General features: G+C 42.5%; 1 protein-coding gene across 1 annotated transcript in view; it reads left to right on the forward strand.

The window, feature by feature from the left end:
* Window positions 1-8,190, forward strand: part of TBL1X (transducin beta like 1 X-linked) — a gene marked incomplete at both ends in the record, with an annotated part of 52,540 nt that extends 44,350 nt beyond the window's left edge. Inside the window, 6 exons of the mRNA XM_079547137.1 lie at window positions 551-672; window positions 2,109-2,183; window positions 4,627-4,754; window positions 5,929-6,094; window positions 6,979-7,080; window positions 8,164-8,190. Of these exons, the coding sequence (XP_079403263.1) occupies window positions 551-672; window positions 2,109-2,183; window positions 4,627-4,754; window positions 5,929-6,094; window positions 6,979-7,080; window positions 8,164-8,190 (620 nt within the window). The remainder of the gene's footprint in view (window positions 1-550; window positions 673-2,108; window positions 2,184-4,626; window positions 4,755-5,928; window positions 6,095-6,978; window positions 7,081-8,163) is intronic.
* Window positions 8,191-22,089: the final 13,899 nt, after the last annotated feature.

Raw genomic sequence — 22,089 nt, forward strand, 5'->3', positions numbered from 1 at the left:
TCCACAGCCAAATTGAATTGAATACAGATATTTTGTTGATTAATTTTTATTATTATATTATCAATAAATTGATATTAAGTTGATCCACTTGTGTCTGCACAGAGCAGCAGGTTTGCACTCATTGTTGCGCAGAGTATAAAGGAAGATGGCCACATGCTCCTTCTCCCTCCCGTGTGTTGTATCTGACATTCACATTCTGATCAAACTCTAACACAGCTGAAATCATCTTCTTTCTTCAGAATTGTTTTTTTTCCCAACAGCTTGGTTGGACTGGCTTACAGAGAAATGAATGGTACATGAGCAGGATAGTTTTGCCCTCTTTTGTCCAAAAGATTCTCACAGCTAGGTCCTGCACAAAGATCTAAATCACCCACTGCAAAAGAGAAAATTTCGGACAGTGTCTGTCAGGCCTGCAACTAGTTGCAGGTGGTAGGTCCACAACAAGTTTTTAGTTTCTTTGATCCACGTGGGTGACAGAAGGAAAATGATTGGGGTTGAATATTTCTTTGCTGTGTTCCCTGATGTTCCGTCTGTTGTTTCTGCTTCACAGCTCCTGCTCTGGATGTAGACTGGCAGAACAACACTACTTTTGCCTCCTGCAGCACTGACATGTGCATTCACGTATGCAGACTTGGCTGTGATCGTCCCGTTAAAACCTTTCAAGGACACACAGTAAGTTTAAGAAGTCTAAAATGTTAGTGATTAAGTCACAGCCGCACGTAATAACGATGACAGCTGATGTGTTTGCATTCTGGAGCCGCTGGCGTTATATCCCATTGCTTCCCTAAAAGCATATTCTTCGGGAGTGAGTCACTGCCTGTGAGAAGGGATAAACTGTTCTAAATCATTGCAGGAGGCAAAACCTGCAACTTAAACAATGAGACTATTTATATGTAGCAGGAGCTGCAGACTGAAGGCACATAAATAAATAAGATTTTGTTTACCACTGGTGTAATTTCCTTCAGAAAGTGAGAACGATGAATAAGAAGAGAACAGTTTACCTCCAGTTGTTCAGTTTTAAAATCAATTTCATCTAATATCTGTTCAAGATGTATTTTACAACTCATTTTTTAGTACACAGTGCCTGTTAAAGGCTAGTTTTTCCAGCTTTCGTTCATGAGAAAACTGCTATCGGATACAGACCTGTAATGTAGATATTAACTCCCAGAACTGGCTATCTCCACACAGAGGAGAAGTAATGCTTTTGGGGACCTCTAGCTAGTCTGTGGTTAAACTCACATTAGGCTGCCATTTTATGGCAAGTTCTATGTTCCTACTTGCAGAACGGTGGTTTTTATGATTATATGAATTGCACCATTTTGCACACAGACCAAATTTTGCCTTCAAATATTTGTACAGTTCCTCTTAATGTCAACTGAAATGTGTAAAACGGATAAAGAGAAATTAACATGTTTTCCAGGATTGTTTTCACTGAGACTCTGAGTCAGTCTGTGCTTTAAAAAAAAAGATTCTTTTTCCTTTTTGTGCAACGCTCTTTTAAAGTACAGATGTATGACCCTCAAAAAAGCACCAGAAACTTTCTGATTGCCATGGGGATACATTAGGTTTAGTTAATTGCAAAGTGCTATAAAAACTGACCTGGAAAAAATCATGAAATATTCAGTATGCTGAATTTTGTCAGAAATACAGTCCTTGTTAGAGAGGCCTGTGTTGTAGAACTGCAATACTAAGAATGATAAAGTCCACAAAACTCTGTGCCCCACTGGTATTTTCTGTTGTAGATCTGCTAAATATTAAGCTAAGAAATACTTCAGTTTAAAAATCAGTTAATGATGTGTTACGATTCTGTCTGGATTGAGGGTTTATTTAAATCCTTGCAGTTGAGGAGTTTGAGAGTGGTTGCACTAGAAAAACGTATCAGAAGACTGATTGTGTGTGCTTTTCACAAACGCAAAATGGTGACCATTCCTACATGATGTTTAGAGAGTTTCTTGCGGAGGCAGCTCTTGTTTTGTTCGCCCATAGAGCAGAGCTGCAGTTTGTAGTTCACCTTGTTGGAGACATAAAGCTTGAGCGCCCTCTGCTGGGTGCCCAGTACAATGCGGGTAACCTGAATATTCACCTAATAAAATCACTCTTTATTTCAGAATGAGGTTAATGCTATCAAGTGGGACCCATCTGGCATGCTACTAGCATCTTGCTCTGATGATATGACATTAAAGGTAATATAATCTCCACACCTGCTGATCAGAAAGCAAAGACAAAAATTATTTGGTTTTCAGTCTTCTTAGAATCTTCTCCGGAATTATATACTATATGACTGAATACTCTTCATGAACAATAGTTTAATTTATCACAGGTTTCTTAAAGCCAATGGGAAAGATTGAAAATAGAGAAGTAGCCACTGGGAAAACTGAAACATCCTATCCAAATAAATATCAAGTGACTGATAAGTCACTGTCACAGAATATTCTTAGTTTAAATGTACACATATATATTTATATACAGATATATATATATCTGCTTGCCTGTCAATGGAAGTTCATAGCAACTTCCTTATGCCGAGAAACAGTCTATTGCAAAAAAGAAGTAAAGGTAAAGAATTTTCCCCTTGGAGTCTTTCTGTCTGAAAGTAATTTCACTGAAGTCATCTGATTTTTTTTTTAAAAGCCTTGGCCAGAGCAGTGGGACAGGACATTAATATTCAGAGTCCAGCAAAAATCTGAAGTGCTCTCTGAAAATACTTCTTTATCCATTCATTGTATAGAAAGCCTAAGGCAGCTGTACTGCTGGTTTACTTGCCTCTGTTAGGTTCTCGAAGGTAGATGGGATTCATCCACATTCTGTCTTGGGAATAACATTGGCTACCAGGCCACAGCACTGTACCAGCAAAGTACTGTTAGTACAGAGAGGCTCTGGGCTTGCCGAAATACTTCTTGTCATGGAGCTTTTCCAGCCCAAACTCTTCTCAGTCTTGCTGCTTTTTCCCAGCTGCGTTAAATGAAGGCTATGTATATACAGGAAGATCTATATTGTAAGAACTAAGCCCTCCTTCTGGACTGCAGAGCTAGCCCAACGCTACTGTTAATATATACTGTTTTCTCTGAGCAAAGCAAACATCCCAGGCAAGATACAGGTTTGCAAATAGAATTGCACTAGTAATAAACATTTCTCATAACATAATTGAGTTAAAGCTCGTATCGCTTTCCACTGCTGATCAACACAGGTAAGGCAAGAGGCATTTCTAGTATGCACACAGCCTATGTGTAAGAATGGAAACAGAGAGCAGCAAAACTTACAAATGTAGATGAGAGCTACACTGCTGTTTGGAGTATTTTCTCTTAATATGTAGCCATGTGTGTTCTGCTCCATCCTGTTCTGTCTTTGCCACGTTCCCTCTGGAGTCTTATTCCCTGTGGATTCTAGAAACATTTTTCTAGACTATTCAGAGGAGTGGAAATTTACAGAAAATAGGGCTAGGAGAGACATAAAGAGGACACCTCATCTTGTATTCTACTACAGAGCAGTATTGCAGTAACCAGTGTTACTCTGCATACTCATTCTGACCCCATGGTCAGAGTGACCCAGTTCCACACTGTGTTTTAAAAACCACCATGGATTGTTGGTACCAGTTCATTTTTCTGACTGTATTTAGCACAAGAATCATTTGCTATCACTGGCCTAGCCAAAGGCCTCTATCACTCCGTCAGTGACAGAGACTGCAAATCCTTTTCAGGCAAATTTTGTTCTTCCTTTGGAAACAAATCCTCTCCAGCTTTTTTTTTTTTAGTTTTTGATATTTTTCTGCAACTTCTTGGAATATGTTGCCTTTTAGCTATAGAATATAGCTCCTATAAAAGTTTTGTGTAACATTTCCAAAAGTAGACTTGGGTATGCTGCTGAAAAGTCATCATAAGAACCTATCATTTCCCTCACAGTGCAAATTATAACAAGTGAGTTAAATTCTTCCTACTTTTTTGGTATCTTTCCAAAATGGACTATTTTTGACTTGTTGTGCTTGCTGTGAATTAGTCCTGTTAGCATAGTCTTATTTCCTCAGTTACCTGAAGAACATATTTACTAAGTTACCTGCTGTCTCTGCTGTATGTTGTTTATCTTGCATTTAACTGTTTGGCTATGCAGCACTGCATACATAGCTGATCTTCTTCCATCATCCATACTGTTAAAAATACCAGGAAAACAAATGGAGTTTGGGAAGAAAAGGAAAATCTGACTTGGCTGTTGGGAAAACTGCTACATTCTAAGCAGTTACAAAGAGTTTACTCTTATTCTGTAAGATGACTGCTGTTGGGTTCTGTGACTCAAACTGCAAGTTGAATTTCTCTGAATAGAATAACTTCAGATTCTGTATGAAAATACATGCATTGGCAATGGCCAGCATAGCAACTATTCAGTTCTTCTGATCGATTGAATAAGTACTATTAAATGTGTGGCACTTTTCCCTCATGGGACTGTTCTGACATGTGCGTGGTAGGTGTCAAACTGCTGTATTAATAAACTCAAATTAGGTTGTATTTATGTATATGTATGTGTGTCTGGATACTAAGTAAACAAACTGCAAGAATAACATGGAGAGAACTGAAATAATTCACCTGAGATTTTTAATGTTGCTGTTTTTATCCCTTTGCAATTACTCTAATATAGATTTGGAGTATGAAGCAAGATACCTGTGTACATGACCTTCAGGCTCACAGCAAAGAGATTTATACTATCAAATGGAGTCCTACAGGACCAGGCACCAGCAACCCAAACTCCAACATCATGTTAGCAAGGTAAAAATACACCTCTTTCTATTGCCTACCAAGGAGAAGAATCATTGTTCTGACATGTAATTCCACTGCTACCTTGCTGTCAGTCTTCTGTTTACAGTTCTAATAAGCCATCTGGTGAATAAAGTAAACAGTACCTGCACTTCTAAATCAGGGGGATGGATACAAAAGGCAGAGGAATTGTATCTGAAAGACGAAAAAGAAGAGGAGTTGAGTCATAGGATATTTTAACTTTTTGGTTATCTCGATAAAATGATTGTAAATGTGGCGTTGTACCTTCATATCCAGCATCTGGTTGTTATGAGTGCATGTTTTAAATGAAACAGATGGCAGCCTGTTAAGCCAGTCGGAATGTGTTCTAACAAGGGTCATCAGTTCACCTGGACAGATACTGACTGTTTTTGAAGTCTTGTTAATTAATGGATAACGCTCAAAATTCTACTTAAAAATCTGTTCAAAATTCTTCTATGAGTTTAGGAAATCTGGTTACTTGTAGAATGCCAATTAAGGGTTAGTACCACGAGATTATCAAATCAGTTCATGATGTTTTCAATTTGGGAAAGAATCGCATTGAGTTGTTCTATTTCTTTTATTCCTCATGGACATGGAAGAATTTGGCTTTCTTGGAGTTGTTCTTCTAGTATCATTTTCAGTACCAGTTATTTCCCTTGCCTTTCTCTAGGCCCACAGTTGGGGATGTAGATGATCTATAACAACAACAACCAACAAAAAAAAAAAAAAAAAGAAAAGAGAAACCAGCACTGAAACAGAACAGAAAGAATCACAATTCTAGAGAATTGCAGAATGTTTATTAATAAAAAGCACAAATTCTTAAGGACTAGATTTCTCTAAGATTTCTCTGGAACAGTTTATCCTATTAATGGCAATGTGCATTTTACCTTCCTGGATAACAGCAGGTGGAACCTCAGAAAGAGGAGCCTGGCCTTCTTTGGGCTAAGACCTACATGTGAGAATTCAGTTCTGTAGGTACAGTCCTTGTCATGGAGAATGTACAATTTAACGTGTTAAGGTTTTGCTGTTCTGTTTGAAACATTGTTTTCTGCTTAGCCAGAAAAAATAAAACTCTTGGTATTCTTTTCAGGCATTGACAGTATCAAACTACAAATGGATTAACACCCAAACTAAGACATGCTTTGTGTTTGAATGCTTCTTGTAGTGCTTCATTTGATTCCACTGTTCGGCTGTGGGACGTTGACCGAGGTGTCTGCATCCATACGTTAACAAAACATCAAGAGCCTGTCTACAGTGTAGCTTTTAGTCCCGATGGAAAATATCTAGCCAGTGGGTCCTTTGACAAATGTGTCCATATATGGAATACTCAGGTACTATTTTGATTCATGTGAATGACACATTAAGAGCAAAAACATAAATGGAAAATATATATACCTCTGTAATGATAGGATTAGCCTGCTTGTACTGACTGATAGAAATCCCAGCAAAACGGTTGAGTCACTAGAAATAAGTGATGCTTGTATTCAGTAACAAGATGAGTTCAGTTGTGAATCTGATGCACCTGGCTTATCCTTTGTGGGGGGTGAGATGAGGGATACAAAGGGAATACAGACTAGGGATGGGAGATACTCCAGAGAAAGGTGGAGCATTTGGAGTTTTTTCTTCCCAAAGCCAAGAAGTTCTTTCCACTCATGTACTAGATCCTAAGTACTGAAAACAAGCTAAAATTGCTGGGTTCTACTTTCATGTCCACACAGCTTTTTTTCTGAAACTGTTTGGTGATCTGTACGTGCTTGGAAACTGGAAGTTCTCCCGTTACTTGTTTCTAATGCAAGGAGATGTATATTGCACAGAGAACTTGGGGAAGACCCAGTCTCTTTCATACTGATGGCAAAAGTGCCATACAGTTCCACAGTTCTGTGGATGTGGTTTTGAATATTGATGCCAAAGCACTGAATTAAACAATAAACTTTAGAGGGAGACATCTCAGCTTAACTCCCCAGACCTTTACTGCTGTAGAGCTGACAAAAACAGATGTTTAAGATTCATAGTGTAGATTTCTTTCTGGATGAGCCTGTTTCTCTTCAGTATCAAAGACCAGTTTCTTAACTTTAGCATCTTACAAAGATGACTAGACTGTAGTAAGGTGAGATGAACAGTTCCCACGCACCACCACCGTCTTCTCTTTAATATAGTGACACAGAAAAAGAAGGAACTTCCGTGTTGAACGTTTGCATGCTCTCTTGCTTTGTAGAGTGGAACTCTAGTACATAGCTACCGAGGCACCGGAGGCATCTTTGAAGTCTGCTGGAATGCTAGAGGAGACAAAGTGGGAGCAAGCGCATCAGATGGATCGGTAAGAAGCTTTCCACGTTGTAAATGTTGAGAGGCAGTTATTCTTTTGGAGAGTGTCAGTGAAAAACATGTATGTCATGTTGCCTTTTCTGGACAGGACTCAAGGTATAGACAGCTCCAGACAGAAATAAGTACTTCTGTGGAGTATATTAGAACTGCTCCTGATTTGAAAGGTTTTGTATGCTAGGAGGTGATGTTTTTATTGAAAATGAAGAGTGCTTGTGGAACTGGTAAATATTGTCAAAGATGGGGATGAATTTTAAGTACGTACTTGATAAGAACAGCGGTAGTGTTCTTAAATGTCAGTTTTTACTGAGTGATCACGCATTCTCAGAGTTGGTCTGGGGCTTTCTAATTTTACCCCACAGAAGAAACGTACCTTTGAATAGTACCTGTGGGAGCAGTTTTTCAGTACAATACCCAGCAAGTTCATCCCGTGGTAAAGGAAAGCTACTGCTGAACATAAACTAATTATTCAGTACAGTTTTTTTTTTGTTACTTGTTAAAAAATTCAGTTAAAGCATGATCAGCTTGTGAAGGACACATGGATGCTATACATTAACTAAAATGACTCTTCTACACATCTGGCTGGCATAACTCTACTGTAGAGTAATATTTTTCCACTGTTTTTAATGAAGGGTACACATAGAACACGATTCAGTTATTTGAGTTGTACCATTTGAACTGGTGCCATGCCTGGCTTCCAATAGCTGCTCCAACTGGGCACTTATCTGCTGTATGTCCTGTGTCGTGCCTGACCAGCCTGTGCATATATTTTGGAAATACTTCAAAAATTGAAGGGTTTAAGCAACTAAATAAAGCATATAGTTGTATGAAGGATGTGCTACCAGAATGCTTGTTTGTAACTCAATGCAATCCCATCTAAGCCTTCAGTGTATCTTTTCTACTTCTGTTTTGTCCCCTTGCTTGCGTGCATGTAAACAGGTCCTCAAGACAGACTTGATTTGAAGCCTGGGAGTATAGCACACAGCTGGCTGATCAGCCTGTATTCTGGGCTGTATATAAGTAGGAATTCCAGATAACTTTTGAAAATGTTTCTTAATCCTGAGTCTTTTTTCTCTAGGTTTGTGTTCTAGATCTGCGGAAGTAAAAGTGAAGTTTTAGAAGAAATTTCAAATGGACCAGCAGTGAATGTGTGGGGAGAAGCACTCTTCAAAACTATTCTTAACAGCTCCAGAACTGTACGAACTTGAACAAAGTTAGAGTGTACTGTGAAACCAACTCTCCCTGGCCACAGGTGTCTAGCATTTTGTCCGTAACCTTCATCAAGGAGTAAAAACACAGTCACTTCAGAGGGGGAGGGAATGGTTTCCACCTGGAACATTCAGCCTTGGAAGCATGAAGCCACCAGCTAGGCATTGCACTGTTTGGTTTGCGTCTGAGAACTTGCTCTGATGGCTGGGAAAAAAAGCTGTGCCAAAAAAAAATTAATAAAAAAAAAAAAAAAAGAAAAATGCTGTGATAAACCAAAAGGGAAAAAAAAAAAAAGTCCTCCTCCATGCGGTGTTGTATTTTTTTCCTTCCAATTTGGACACTACAGTTGCTCTCCCAAAGGACGTTCAAAGACCAGTTTGTACTGATGAAATGCTCAACTTTGTAATCACAACACTTTCTATTTTCTAGACTACTTTTTTTGTTCAGTGGTTTTTCTATCAGCTGGAATATTATAGCCTGGAGGATCCCAGGCTTAGGATGAACTTTTGTTGTTTTCCTTTTATTTCTCCCTTCCACTCCCAACTTCTCCTTCCTTTTTTTTCTCCTTTTTCTTCTTGCCCATTTTTTTTTTCTTTTTTTCCCTGTATGCCCATAGTAGATGTAGCCAGGTGGACATGACAATGAAAATTTTTGACAGACTGCTTCTCCTCTCTTCTCTGTTTCTTTTCCTTTCTTTCTCTCCGTTTAAAAGAAAAAGAATCCTCCATGCTTCAGATCTTAGCGTCTCAAGGGCACTTTGAGCAAATTGTGTAATAAGTGCTTTATATAAGAATGCAGTGCTGGGGAAGATTTTTACAGGAGAAAGATGACTTTTAACAGAAAGAACCCAGTGTATTTTTGGAAAAAAAATATTTTTTATGTTGAACACAGTTTTAAAAGCTGAAAATGGCCACCAAATGTAGACCAGTTGTGTAATTCAAGGAAAAATAATGACAGATTCCAAGGAACATGAAAGGTGCAGTATCCTTTTTGTCTTCTCTCTCAGAAAGTGCTGTAAGGCCAAACGCCATCTGATAACATAAATGCCAGTCATTTATTAAGAGACCTCTTCCAGCAGCCAGAGATTTATACATCTCTTTTCACTTTTGTGGCTGTTTGATGATTTGCGCTTATTAAAAGGAATTTGTAGCTTTGAGACCATAAATACAATATTCAGTTTTGTGAGTGCATATTTTTGTTTATCCTCAGTAACGTGGGGAAAATGATTGTCCATCTTCTTTCCTCAAGAGACAGTTCAGATTTCATACAGACCGTATGTTTGGCTGCCTGTGTCTTTGTTGGGCAGTGCTGCCCTCCACTATTCTTGGCAGTCATCCCATCAGCTGTTTCTATTCCAGTGAGTCAGTGACTTAATGGGACCAACTGGACCAAGATACATTGACTGTGGCTATCAATGTTGAAGAATGGACTCTTGCCACACTCCTGACCATCTGTGGTCGGCACATGCCTAAAACCGGGCTCTTCCTTTGCATCTGGAAGTGCATCACCCTCTGCCTTGTGTTCTCCATGTGTCAAGAAAGACTCTGGGTCTGCAGATGGAGGGTCACTGTCTGTCCAGACAGGTTTAGCTTTGAGTGCTCAAAAGACAACATAGAATTCGTAGAACTCTCAATTTGATGAGGACCTGATAAACAATATATCAACTATATTTCTTAACATATATATCATGATAAAGTTATAGTGGGCAAGAACGACAATAAAGACTTCTGAAGTACCACCTATCCAGTTTGGACATGATTTCCTTACTGTGAGCTAGACATCTGCAGATGAAGATTTCTGTACCGTAAGAGCAAATGATGGATGCAGGAAAGGTATAGGAAAGCCAAAGGCAGAGCTTGCTAGAAGTGGTGTAAATGCTGAGGCAGCCTTCGGTTGGTGGCTGTGTTATTCAGACAGATCCTCAGAACTGCCTGAGCTGAGCTGCTATCCTCCCTAGCCTGCAGGCAAGGTAAGGGTTTGTAGGACAGAGAAAAGGAAACTGAGAACTGAAAATCGCACAGCACATTTCCACCCAAAGTCACTATTTCTGTAACACAGAATCTGTCCTTTGATTTGACCACAGCTGCTGAAGTAGTGATTTGATCTGAGCAAAAATCAAACAAGAGCCTTGATACTGAACTGGTGGTGCAAGACCACTGGGCAACAGCATAGTGGAATTTGTATTTCCTTTTTTCTCTTGTATTTTCCTCTCTTTGTACTTGAATCTTTACAGTACCTGAGTCCTTTCTGTGGAACCAGGCACTGCCAGCTTCAGTTGCTTTTCTTAAAGATACGTATTTGGAAAGGAGAAAATAAGGAAAATAAGTAGCTGGAAAAAGTGCTAATTAGTCTGAGGGGAAAGCAGCTGTATGGTATTTTGGTTACTAATTACAATTAGGCTTGTTTATAATTTGTATCAGAGAACTGGACACTGGACGGTATTGAGGACTGTTTTCAGTGTCAAATATGTCTCTGTAGTTTGTAGATTCCTGCTCCAGGAGTGTGGCTGTAAATGAGCACAAACAGCTTTGCACTGTTTTATAGCAGCTACGTGCTCCTGCTAATTTAAGTCACTATTTACGAAAGAGTACTTACTAGAAGAGAGACTTGAATTTGAATATGAAGGTTTTATGTGGTTTTCTAAAGCACAGTTGGGTTGATGCTTGGAGAAGAGTCGTTGCATGTACATGGTTAACTTCCCAAGCTGCTTTTGGGTGGCATTTCTGAGAACATCACACAAAAGTTCCCAGTCTGCAGAGAGCGGAGGGCAGAGTGGCTGGGGCCCTGGGCTGGCTCTTGTTGCCCATTGTGCAATGCTTGAATTCAGCCAGACCTCAGGATTCAAAGACATGGGCTTGCTCAATCTGAGTTTGGCTGTGCCACATGGCTGCCTCCTTGCTCAGCCTGAGCTTTGTGCTTGTTCCAGAAATAGATACTGTAGATACCTCAGCAGTGTCAACAGTGTGTACTTCTTTTTTCTTTCTCCTTTTTGCAAACTGCTGGTGAGAATGACGTCTTTCCTCTGCCAGTCTGCATGGAGGTAAGAAGCCAAGAAAATTCTGATATGGGTAGGTTCGCAAAGCTTCTTTGTGAGGGAGGCTGCCCTTCTGGGAGTTCTCTGGACAAACCCATCAGATTGGCAAGCACCATGTTGGACGAGCCAACAAAACTTTATTCCCCTCCCTAAAGACTGGAAGATCCCTGAGATACTGCAGTAGGTAGCTTTCAAATAAAAAGTGTGCAGCTGTTGAGTCTGAGGAGAGCTAAAGATGTAGTTGCAAAGGATAATCCTGTCCCAGCAAGCTGGTGCCTTTAGGACATAGGCAGTGAGAAGGATTCTCCAGGCATCAGTTCAAGGCAAAATCTAAACCTAGGCCTTTGGGACTGCTCTCACTTTCCTCTGTTGCTGAAGAAACATCCCTAGGCTAACACTGCCATTTTGTGGCTGCCCCTGGAACAGAATAGCATGAAACAACAGGCCAGCAGACTTGAGCAATGTTCTCATGCAGTAATTTTGGATTTTGTTTATAGGTGTTTTTTTTTTAGTGAGAGAGAATTAAAAAAAAAAAAAAAAAGAACAACCACCTAAGTGACCAAACAGGACTGTGGAACCATCAAGAAGCTGATTGGATTTTTGTCATTGCTGGCTGTCTGGAACTGGCCTTGAAGTGAAAAAAACAATTTGTGAAAAACCTCTCCGCTCTGTGGGCTCGAAGGATACTGGATCTTTTATGTAGAAAACACTGGGTCCCTTATGGGGCACTAACGGGCCTGACTTACAGGGTTATACACACATTAACCCCATGCTACATCTTAGAAATTTCCTTTTAATTTGTTAAAAAAAAATGAGAAAAAATAGCTAATTTTAGAGCCAAGTGAAGTGCACTTTGTCAAATGTAAGGGTCTGCTTTGTTTTTGGGTTTCTTTTTTCTTTTTCCCTTTTTAATTTTTCCTCCTTTTTTCCTCCTTTTGCCTTTTTAAAAGATGTGGTTCTTTGTCAATTGCAGAAATGTTCTTTCAGCCACTCACTGAAATTCTGAATTCTGGCTTCTGCAGTTTTTATTGTCTGTGTCAGACTTGCAGCCAGACTTGGTTCTCATTTCAGCATTTCCCAGGTTCTGTTGAAACAACATCAACCCTTATTTTGTTTCTCCCCCACCCACACTTTCTTCAAATTCACCTTGTGTATTGTAGCTCATTTGTTTTAAGGAGAGAATCAACAGATCATATTCAGTGTCTTGAATAAATTGCTATATTTTGATATTAGAGAATTCTGTGCGTGTTGTTCCTTATTCTTTCCTGGCAGTTTCGCATTCCGTGCTTGAGAGCTGGGGTTGGGTGACTGAACTGTTCAGTTTTATTTTCCCCCAGTGATGAGTTTTTCGAAGTCCATCATTTTAAAAAGTGCAGAAGGCTGCAGTACTGAGCATTGGCCTGAGCAGATGTTCAGGAACCATTTTGACTAAGGCTGGGTTAAGGTAATTAAAAAAGAAACAATTTCTTCATATGAAATACATTGGAGTCCAGCTTGATGTACATATATTGTTAATCTTTTCTTCAAGCTGTTAAGGCCTTAAATTTAATCCTGCTTGAGCAACTGGAGGTTTTCCAAAGACATTGGAATATTCCAGCTCATGCCCTAGGGCTTCCATTCTTCTTTTCAGCCATTACCAGAGGTATCAAGAAAAAAAGGATGCCTGTCCCTGCTCAGATTCCCAAGGAAAGGAAGATTCCTGCAATTGTCCCCTCCAAGAGCCCCTGTGGCATTCCCTGAGAGCTCCTCTGCTGGCCTGGGCATCACAGCACCAGTGCCTCAAAGACACAGTGGGGTTTCTGAGCTTTAACAGCCTACATGTTGATTTGTAGCTGGGTTTTCCTCCACAGAATGGGACCCACAGTGCACATGGGATTTTTGCTTTGTGACCATGTACCACATGACCATTTGCCTAAGCTAAGGCTTAAAGATTCTTAAGAGCCTTCAAAAGGAATTAGTGCAAAGACCGCACATGGTCTTACATATCACAGTATCCAATTTTCAGGTATTTAAGAACTTGATATGAAACGTTTGGGACAAATCACCTGTTAGAAAGTCCTGCGTGATGATAATCACAGCATCACAGAATGGTTTGGGTTGGAAGGGACCTCAAAGCCACCCCAGCCCCAACCCCTGCCACGGGCAGGGCTGCCCTCTACCAGCTCAGCTGCCCAACCTGGCCTTGAGCGCCTCCAGGGATGGGGCACCACATCTTCTCTGGGCAGCTGTGCCAGCTCCTCACCAACCTCTGAGTAGAGAATTTCCTCCTAACATCTAACTTAAATCTACTCTTAATTAAAAACCGTTTCCCCTTACCCTATCACCACTGACAAAGAGTCTCTCTCCAGCTGTCCCATAGGCCCTTCAGGTACTGGAAGGCCTCTGTAAGGTCTCACCAAAGACTTTTCTATAGGCATTCCCTCAGGCAGGATCAGCATATTATCATGCTATCAAATACCCAAGAAAGAGAAAATAATTCTGTTTTTGTCTCAGTTTATGCCCTGAAGTTTGTCCAGCATTAATATACAATGAATTCCCTATAAACGTGTGAGTTGAAAGCAGCAGAACAAATATATTCAGCTCTCACAAGACCAGAAACCACCAGAGGTCTTCACTGCAGCTTCTCAAAGGAATGCTGGAAAGCTTGCAAATGAGAGAGCCACTGCAGGGCTAAAGCTTTAACACAACACTATGTAAAAGCTGCCGCTTTACTGCTTCTTAATAAATTCCATGCTATCGTCCTACTTTTAGTCACATCATTTCCAGTCACATTTCAAGAAAATGTACTACTGTCAAACTAAACCTGCAGTTTACTTTATTTATCCTATAAATATTTACTTAGCCTGTAGACTATTTGACAAGTAACACTTGAAGCATTGAGCAGTCCCAAGCACTTGCTTCTTACTCCTGTCAGAGAGCAACACAATAAAAGGGCATTTGTTAAACCTGTTCTGGGAAGGTGCAATATTGCAGCATTGCACTCAAAACCACTTCCCTGCCGTCTTTCTATGCATCATTTCCCATAAAGGGAAGATCAATGTCATCCATTACAAGCCCACACAAATTTATACTGAAGCTCAGTGCTCTGAAAAACAGTATTTAAAGCTTTGAAGTCTCTCAAGTGAAGAAATGACTCACTTGGCAAGGAATTCGTCATTCTCGCTGACTCTTTTCCCAACAGGAAGGAAGATCTTTGCTTCCTTAGAGATAGTTTTCTACTTCCTTTTGAATACATTCACAAAACCCAAAGAACACAAAACCTAATAGCCACAGGAAAGCAGCTATCGCCTCTTTTCCTGCTGCAAAGCCTAGCATCTTCTGCCTTCATAGGAGAAGCCTTGACTTCACTGTGTCAATCATCAGTATTTACCTCAATACAGAAGACTGAGGAAAGATTCTGCTCACCTCTTTCCAAGTCCTTCCTGTTACAAACTGAGACCAAAGTGGCATCTCTGTCCTTAGTGATGGTGATTCATCACAGTAAAAAAGCTTTAACAAATGTGAGAAGGGCTTTAGCTGAGAAGCACTCGTGTCCTGCTGTTCAAAACCAGAATTATTTCCCTGTGCTTCTTTATGTCAACTGAACCAACAGAGAATTGTGTCCCTACGCACAGTGTTGTTATTCCTGAAAAACTCTCAACAGTATCTTGAAGGGAAAGACAGAAAGGTCAAAACCTTGGAAGGGTTTTTGAGGCCTTCTGCAATCCATACAGCTGCAGTGTTGTGCCAGAGGGACTGCAAGAGATGTCACTGCTGAGAATACCTTCATTGTCTCCTCTGGCTGTGGCTGGGACCACAGGTTCCTGAGAATGCCAGAAATCTGATGGGAAAAGTCCACAGCGTGATGCTATCACTGTGGTAAGTCCTGGAAAATAGCTGTTTGTCAGCTTCTTTTCCGCAGCTGGTTTGGGGAGAATACTGATAACAGCTAAAAAAACAACCACATCTGACTGCCCACTCAGTCGCCTTCCTTCATGGAAGAGGACACAGGCAGAGAGCCTATGGAGCAGTCAGCCCACACAGACACCCACTGTTATCTGTAGCCACATTAAAGAGCCAGGTCTCATGATTTAGTCAGGCAATAGCAATCAAAGGAGTTAAAAGTCAAACCTTTAGAATTCTCCAGAGAGAATGGCTTTCCTACTTGGGACTGTTTCAGCACGGAGACATTTCTGAAGACTGGGGTAAGTTCTACAGCATTCTCCTCACATTCTGTGACATAGAAAATCCTGAATCTCCTGTACAGAACATCTTTTAAAATGGCCTTGGTACAAATAAGTGGGCTCTGCCTGCAAAAGATCCATGGGGTTTAGGTGGCTTTTCCAAATGCAGATTCAGAAAATGAATGTCATGGGAACAGCCAACATTTCACACCACTGAAGAAGTCTCCAAGAGTCCTCCTGAGACTGGCAAAGCTGACAGGAGATTAATTGTATACATCACTGAAGACCCCTTACCAACAAAGAATCATTCTTCTCAGAACAAACATCAACTTCCTTCCTGCCTGCCTTGCCATAGTGTCTGTGAAGGGAGCAGAAATGATAGGAGCTCTGGTGGGGAGAGAGGAGGGATCCTAAGAGCGGCCCCAAGCGAGAGTTTCTTCTACAGCTTTCTTGGGAAACAGCACACACACACAGCTTTCATAGAACCATAGAATCATAGAATGGCCTGGGTTGAAAAGGACCACAATGATCATCAGGTTTCAACCCCCTGCTATGTGCAGGATCACCAACCACCAGATCAAGCTGCCCAGAGCCACATCCAGCCTGGCCTTGGATGCTTCCAGGGATGGGGCATCCACAGCCTCCTTGGACAACTTGTTGCAGTGTGTCACCACCCTCTGTTACTTTTTCTAAAGCCAAATCTATTCCAGTAGGAACTGAATTCACAACAGCACTTCTAGCAGAAAAGAAAAATATCTACACGTGGTCACTTCACCACTTCCTTCCACTTTCTGAACAACAAAGGCCTGATGCTCATCCTCCTGAGCTGAGGCCTTTGCTGGAGAGGTGAACAGAGCAGTTCCCAATGTGAAATTAATCAGAGAGAACACCTTGCTTCCTGCTCTCCCATTTGGGCTAATCCATTAGTGCTGTCTTTCTCCTTGCTATGCCCTGTATGCCTTGGGACGGGGAAGACACCTTTTTGCAGAAATAGCAGTTTCAGTCTTTTGAGATAAACTTCTCCTTCAGACTTGCTTTTCCCATTCAAATTCTCTACAGCATCCCCTTGAATGCCCATCTGACAGATTATTGCCCAACTTGGCTGAAACAAACAAACAAAAACCCCAGGCACAAAACCAAAACAAACACTGGCATTGGAGAACAGTCCTAAAAAAATGCTGAGGAGACAAAGCAGTGACAATTTAATGAGAAAATGTTGCTGGATACATTTCTGCTGTTTTTGAACAACGACTGAAAGGTCTGTTCAAAAGTGTTTTAATGAAAATTTAAGTTTTTGCATAAAGAAACTTTGCTAATTATTGCAATTGAGTCTCTCCTTTTTTTTTTTTTTTTTTTTTTTTTTATAAATATTACCAACAATTTGGGTGAGAAGCACCAAAAGACATCTGCCAAGAAATGTAATTCGTAGCTCAGCCACCACCAGAAATGATGATATTGTAATGTTAAAAATCAAGGAGAACTTATGTGTGTATCTCTGAGTGAGAGCATTGCAAGCATATATGCTGCCTGTGTAACTGTGCCTGAGTGTTTCTCATTTTCTCTCACACGTCTCTGCAGGACCAGGACAAAAGGCAATCCTGCAGTTGTTTGGAATCTCACCTGGAATAAAACAAATGCAGGAAATGCGTGTCTACTTTGTGTTATCTTAATAAAATATACAGAGACAAAGCATAAAGCTCGTCACCCAGTAATGCAGCAAGACTGCAAACGAAAAACAGCCACATTTTTTAGCTAAAAATACCAGAATAACAACAATGAATTACAATCAGCATACGGAAATGTAACTGAGGCAACACTGCTACTCTAACACAGCACTTCATGTAAAAACTTTCTGCTTTGCCATGAAAAAACACGCTTTCCCCTGTGCCTTGTTATATTTAGGTAGAGTGTTGTATGTGAAGTGTCCCTGTGGTAAGGCTGGATCAAGGCCATGCATGTGTGAGTGCAGGGGCCCTGTACCTACCTGTACAAATACAGCTGTTCCCAGCCAGCCTGTGTGACACTGAGACCATCCAGGGGTCTACAGCTCATGTACTTCTGGGCTCCTTGCAATATGAGGGTTATCTATTTGCTTCTATCATGAAGACTGAAGTCTGTATTTGCTATAATTGATACTGGAAGACGAAGCTACACACCAGTCCTACAGAATTAGGAGGTCTGAGAGGCTGCGTTTGTGAAAAAACTGAACTTTTCTTTCCATTCTTTACCAATATCCCTCAGGGTGCCATGACAGAAATGTAAAAGCCAGGTGTACAGTTCCATAGCCAGTAGCCTTGTGGTCAGAACCCTGAGCACAGAGCCACCACTGTGCTAGGCAGCCAAATACTCCCTGGGCTCCTACCACATAAAACAAAGGAGCAAGGAAGGGGTCACAGAGTCATAGAATCATAAGGGTTGGAAAAGGTCATCTAGCCCAACTGTCAACCCGTTCTGATCATGCCCACTAACCATGTCCCTTAGTGCCACATCTACACGTTTCTTGAGCCCCTTCAGACATGGTGAGTCCACTGCTTTCCTGGACGGCCTGTTCCAATGCCTCACAACTCACTCTGTGAAGCAATTTTTCCTGATATCCAAACTGAACCTCCCCCAGCACAATTTGAGGCCATTCCCTCTCCTATTGCTGTTACCTGTGAAAAGAGATGGATCCCCACCTCCCCACAACCTCCTTTCAGGAAGAGAGAAATAAGGTGTCCCCTGAGCCTCCTCTTCTCCAGACTGAACAATCCCAGTTCCCTCAGCTGCTCCCCATAAGACTTGTGCTCCAGACCCTTCATTTACCATGAACCCACATGGTCAGCATTGGTTTTCTCCCCTCCTTTTGGTCTAGCTCTTAGACTACAGAATTCCTGGGGAATAAGGAAAAACCCTCCTTACCCTGCCTCTGCCATACAGCTCTCAGAGTTCATAAAGGACACTGAGTGGCACACACAGCAAGTGGGCAGCCAGAACAGATGGCTGGGCTGTGGGAATGCTTCAGCCCACTGCCACACCATGTCTGGTGCCTCCAGCATAGCCTGGGGGAAGATGCTGTGCTGCCTCACATGGAGGCACATGACATGGAGCAAGGGGAAAGCAAGCTCTTTCATTGACATGTAAAATGCAATACTTGCTTGACTGCTTTAGCCTAAAGAGAGAGTTGGTTTGGGTTTTTTCTCTTCTTTTTTCCTCAAGAATATTTGTTCAGGGTCTGCTGCTGCAGAAATACAAGCATATCCCTTTGGCAGGAGGCCACAGCCCAGTCAATACAGAGGTTCCTTACTTTGCACAAAAATACCCACCACACCATTTAGAACCGACGTCATTAAAACCTAACTTTTTCAGTAAGCATGATATAAAAAGGTCTTGTTTGGCTTTACCCAATTCCAAGGTTTTTGAAGACGGTTGCGGCTGCGTGACTGGGTGTGCACCTCTCTGGAGTAGCTGGAAAGGCTCCAAGGCTCCACTCCATGTGGCCCTGTGTCCCTCCTGCTACACCATGTGACAGTGCTCAGTGGTTCGAGGTAGAGGAAAGCTGGTGAAGAGGCAGGTCTGGGCAAGGCTGTCTTTATCTACAGTCATACTGTGGCCAGAGACCATACCTGTTCTCCAGAGGGAGGGCACCCATATCAAGCCACTGCAGCTCTTTCCGAGCCCTTAAGCCCCAGCATCTTTGCAACAGAAGCCACAGCAATGGCAACCTGGTCCTCATCCCAACAGGATGGCAGGGCATGACGAGGGACCTTCCGTTTCCTTGGTGTCACTGCTCAGGATGAGGCACCAGGTTGGTGCCTCAGTAAGGTTGGAAAACACCACTAAGGCCATCTAGTCCAAGCATCAACTTAACACCACCATGCCCACTAACCATGTCCCCCACTGCCACATCTACACGATTCTTGAACAACTCCAGGGACAGTGACTCCACCACCTCCCTGGGCAGCCTGTGCCACTGCCTGAGCACTCTTCTAGATGAGTTTCTCATAACATTCAATTTGAACCTCCCTTGGTGCAACCCAAGGCCATTCCCTCTTGTCTTATCACAGTTACCTCATCATAGACTCCTTTCAGGTTAGAATCATAGAATCATAGAATCACTAAGGTTGGAAAAGACCTAAAAGATCACCCAGTCCAACCGTTCACCTATTCCCAATAGCTCCTACTAAACCATGTCCCTCAACGCAACATCCAGTCTTTCCTTGAACACCCCCAGGGTCGGTGATTCCACCACCTCCCTGGGCAGTCCATTCCAGTGCCTGACCACCCTTTCTGAAAAGTAATACTTCCTCATGTCCAGCCTGAATTTCCCCTGGCGTAGCTTGAAACCATTCCCCCTGGTCCTATCACTAATGACACGAGAGAAGAGGCCGACCCCCAGCTCACTACAACCTCCCTTCAGGAAGTTATAGAGAGCAATAAGGTCTCCCCTGAGCCTCCTCTTCTCCAGGCTGAACATTCCCAGCTCCTTCAGCCTCTCCTCATATGGCCTGTGCTCCAGACCCCTCACCAGCTTCGTTGCCCTTCTTTGAACACGCTCCAGGGCCTCAATATCTTTCTTGCAGTGAGGGGCCCAAAACTGGACACAGTACTCGAGGTGCGGCCTGACGAGTGCTGAATATAGGGGAACAATCACCTCTCTGCTCCTGCTTGCAACACTGTTTCTGATGCAAGCCAGGATGCCATTGGCCTTCTTGGCCACCTGGGCACACTGTCGGCTCATGTTCAGCCGAGCATCAATCAATACCCCCAGGTCCATTTCCTCTACGCAGTCCTCCAGCCACACCGCCCCAAGCCTGTAGCGTCGCCTGGGGTTGTTGTGGCCGAAGTGCAGGACCCGGCATTTGGCCTTGTTGAAACTCATCCCATTGGCTCCAGCCCAGCTCTCCAGCCTGTCCAGATCCCTCTGTAGGGCGTCGCTACCCCCAGGCAGATCCACGCTTCCAGCCAATTTGGTGTCATCTGCGAATTTACTGAGGGTGCACTCGATGCCCTCATCGAGGTCATCTATAAAGATATTGAAGAGGACAGGCCCCAGCACCGACCCCTGCGGAACACCACTCACGACCGGTCGCCAGCTGGATTTGACTCCATTCACCACCACTCTCTGCGCCCGGCCCTCCAGCCAGCTCCTTACCCAGCCAAGAGTGTACCCATCCAAGCCTCTGACTGCCAGCTTCTGCAGGAGAATGCTGTGGGAGACAGTGTCAAAGGCTTTGCTGAAGTCTAGGTAGACCACATCAACAGCCTTTCCTTCATCCACCAGATGGGTCACTAGATCGTAGAAGGAGATCAGGTTGGTCAAACAGGACCTGCCCTTCACGAACCCATGCTGGCTAGGCCTGATCCCCCGGTCACCCTGCACATGCCGCATGATCTCCCTCAAGACGATCTGCTCCATAACCTTCCCTGGCACCGAGGTCAGGCTGACAGGCCTGTAGTTCCCCGGATCCTCCTTACGACCTTTCTTATAAATGGGAGTCACATTGGCAAGCCTCCAGTCATCTGGGACCTCACCAGTCAACAAGGAGCGCTGACAGATGATGGAAAGCGGCTCGGCTATCACCTCCGCCAGTTCCCTCAGCACTCTTGGGTGGATCTCATCTGGCCCCATCGACTTGTGACAGTCCAGCTGGAGCAGTAGGTCTCTGACTGTTTCTTTCAGAATCGCAGGGGGGTTAGTGTGCTCCCCGGCCGAGATTACCAGGTCAGAGAGAGGGGTATCCTGAGGATAACTGGTCTGACTTTTAAAGACAGACGTAAAGAAGGCATTCAGAACCTCCGCCTTTTCCTTATCCTCAGTGGTCAGATGCTCAATGCTCAGAGAAAGATCCTCAATGCTCAGGTTGCTGTAGAGAACAATAAATTCCCCCCTGAATTCCCCTCCTCTTCAGACTAAACAATCCCAGTTCCCTCAGATGCTCTTCATAAGACTGGTGCTGCAGATCCTTCACAGCTTCACCACCCTTCTCTGGACATGCTCCAGTCACAATGTCTTTCTTATAGTATTATTTTTAAAGAATAACCAATTTCTTCTATGAAGGCTTCATAGGGCAAATTTACCTGTTGTCACTTTTCATTCAGGTTAAGATCATACCATACTCACATTCATAAATATAAATAACAGGATGATTTTCATTGAGAGGCAGAGAGATGCACAAACATACACTTTTATTATAAATCAGTTTCTAACCAGTGCAGACCCATGTTTCCAGCAGGAATCCCCCTTGTTTCCTGAGATGACAGCCATTGCATGAGGTACAGCAAACCAACCCACTTCCATAAGTGAATCAGTCTTCACAATCTTGAAAAGGCTCCTATTGGAAAATGCTACCTGTGTTCCCAGCTCAGAAAAGATACCACAAACTTCTTTAATTTCCATTATACCTAACTAAGAGACCTAACAGTGGCTTTACCTCACAGACAGGAGGTGGAGGGGACCTTGGCAGGTTACCTGATGAGTCTCTGCTCCATTCCAAGACCATGAGATATGACCTGTTGGCCAGGCCCAGGTGCTTCCAGACCCTGCCTCCAAGCCAAGGACTGGGAAAAGTGGACCCAGGCAGTTCCTGCCAAATAGTTGGAGCTGGGTTAAGGCTGCAGA

The sequence above is a fragment of the Tetrao urogallus genome, assembly GCF_951394365.1.
Source record: "Tetrao urogallus genome assembly, chromosome: 1".
In the NCBI taxonomy this organism is placed as follows: domain Eukaryota; kingdom Metazoa; phylum Chordata; class Aves; order Galliformes; family Phasianidae; genus Tetrao; species Tetrao urogallus.